Source organism: Elephantulus edwardii, unplaced genomic scaffold (genome assembly GCF_000299155.1).
Source record: "Elephantulus edwardii isolate Elephantulus edwardi_28Jun2011 unplaced genomic scaffold, EleEdw1.0 scaffold00080, whole genome shotgun sequence".
Lineage (NCBI taxonomy): Eukaryota > Metazoa > Chordata > Mammalia > Macroscelidea > Macroscelididae > Elephantulus > Elephantulus edwardii.
Genome location: NW_006399830.1, coordinates 4,576,357 through 4,578,280, shown reverse-complemented (window position 1 = coordinate 4,578,280; position 1,924 = coordinate 4,576,357). Strand labels below are relative to the sequence as shown.

The following is a 1,924-nucleotide window of genomic DNA, read 5'->3' as shown; positions in this document are numbered from 1 at the left end:
AAACGCCAAACCTGCCTCGCTTTTGTGACCTGTTCCAGGGAGTCATCCCCCCCATCCATAGAGAAACCTGATATTTGGTCACAAATTCTCTTTACTGACTCTCTAAATGTCTCCCAGGGCCCTGGTGGTGCTGAGGATTAAGTATTGTGCTGCTAAACAGAAGGTCAGTGGTTCAAACCCACTGGCTGATCCAAGAGAAAATGGGGTGACACATCCGCTTCTCTAACCATCTATAGTCCTGGGCGTCTTCTGGGCACTTCTGCTCCAGACTTGGGGGCCCAGGTTTTTTGGGTTAAACATTTCCCCATTCTCTCCGTTTCTACCTTGACCTGGCACACCTGGCCTCTTGGGGTCTCCTTACCTGGGTCTCACCATCCTGAAACTGGATTTGAGTTTATGTCACAATTACTACCTCAGGTCTACAGCCTGACAGGGCATCAGAACCCAGGCCTCCCCAAAGGCCCTGTTCCCTGTTGTTCCTACGCAACCCCTCCAGATGTGGCTGCATCCACATCCCAGGCCTCAGGCCGCCTTGGGACACTGGGGCTGCCCTCTCATCCGCAGGCCCCTTCCAGGTTGGGAAGGGCCCCCAGGCTGGCTTGCCCCTGGGTGCTTGGCCCTCCAGGTGGCTCCCTCCACCAGGATTGTGCCCGCAGGATGGCCCCTGCCAAGCAGGTTTCTGCAGGAACCAGTGCTGTGTGGAGCCTCCCCCGGGACACCGTCATCCACAGGGCACAGGCAGCACTTTATTGGAAAGTGCCGAGGGCGAGGGAGGGAAGGGGCACACTCGGACCTGGGGTGAAACCAGTGCCAATGGAGGACGCGACCCGCAGGTACCAAGGGGACCAGGCCCCTCGATCAGCCAGGCGACAGGAGCAGGAGTCCACAGGGGGGACCCGGCCAGGCTTGTCCCCTGAGGTAGAGGAGACGGGCAGCCCCGCTCACACCCTGTCTGTGCTCAGGTTCCTGGGTGGGACTGTGGCCTGTGCAGCCACATGGTCTCTGCGTGTCTTGTCCCATCCCATCTCCATCCACACTGCTCGCCAGCCTCACCAGGCCAGGGGTGACACCATCCCGGAGCTGCGGGAGCCCTCGCCGGTCTGCAGTTCACAGAGCGCTCGCTGGGGAGGAAGACGGGGAGGGAGTGAACCTCGGTACTCCCACCCCTCCTTCTCTCCCTCTAGAGCAGGACCCCTCATTTGTCCCCACCCCATCTGCTCTCAGCAACCCTTTAAGCATCATCAGGGACTGACCTCAAACTTGCTCATGAACTCTGAGAAGATGCCGAAGAAAGCCTCGGATGTGGTGGCCTTGGAGTCCTCCCCGAAGAAGGCCAGCGCCTTGCCCAGCTCCTCAGTGGCCTCGCGCTGCAGCCCGTCCAGCGCCCGCAGCGCCGGCTGAGCCGTCTCCAGAAAAGCCTGAGCCATTTGGTCAAGGACAGGGCCAGGCACCCAGGGACCCGGCGATGACCCCAGACCACGCACTGCTGCCTGGCTTCGGGGTTCTGCCTCCTTGCCGTTCTCACATTCCAGCCCTGGGCCCAGGGGCTCCCTGGAACCTGGCTGCTTCAGGCTTTGTGTTCCCCGCTGCTTGTGGACTGCCTGGGCTCTGCTCACCTGCTATGCACTCTCGTCAACCCCACTTACAGCAGTGCCCTCCGCCATGAGTGCCCCAGTGGTACAAGGTTAACATACTGGCTGACAACCCAAACACTACAGGTTCCAATCCGCCCACAGGTGTCTGAGGAGAAAGGCCTGTCTACTGCCGCATACTCAGCCCCTCTAGAGCCCTTAACATTCGCCTCGGCCTGAGCATGGTTCTCCTCAGCACACCTGACTAGCTGTGTGACAGGCCTGGGTGGCCGTGTGACAGGCCTGGGTGGTCGTGTGGCAGACGTGGGTGGCCGTGTGACAGGCCTGGGTGG

At 60.5% G+C, this 1,924-nt stretch overlaps 1 protein-coding gene across 1 annotated transcript in view; it reads right to left on the bottom strand.

Annotated features, from left to right (window-relative positions):
• Window positions 1-1,049: 1,049 nt before the first annotated feature.
• GRID2IP (glutamate receptor, ionotropic, delta 2 (Grid2) interacting protein) overlaps window positions 1,050-1,924 on the bottom strand; it is a 38,953-nt gene continuing 38,078 nt past the window's right edge. The window contains exons 21-22 of the mRNA XM_006889624.1: window positions 1,254-1,418; window positions 1,050-1,121 (exon numbers count right to left, since the gene is read on the bottom strand). Of these exons, the coding sequence (XP_006889686.1) occupies window positions 1,050-1,121; window positions 1,254-1,418 (237 nt within the window). The remainder of the gene's footprint in view (window positions 1,122-1,253; window positions 1,419-1,924) is intronic.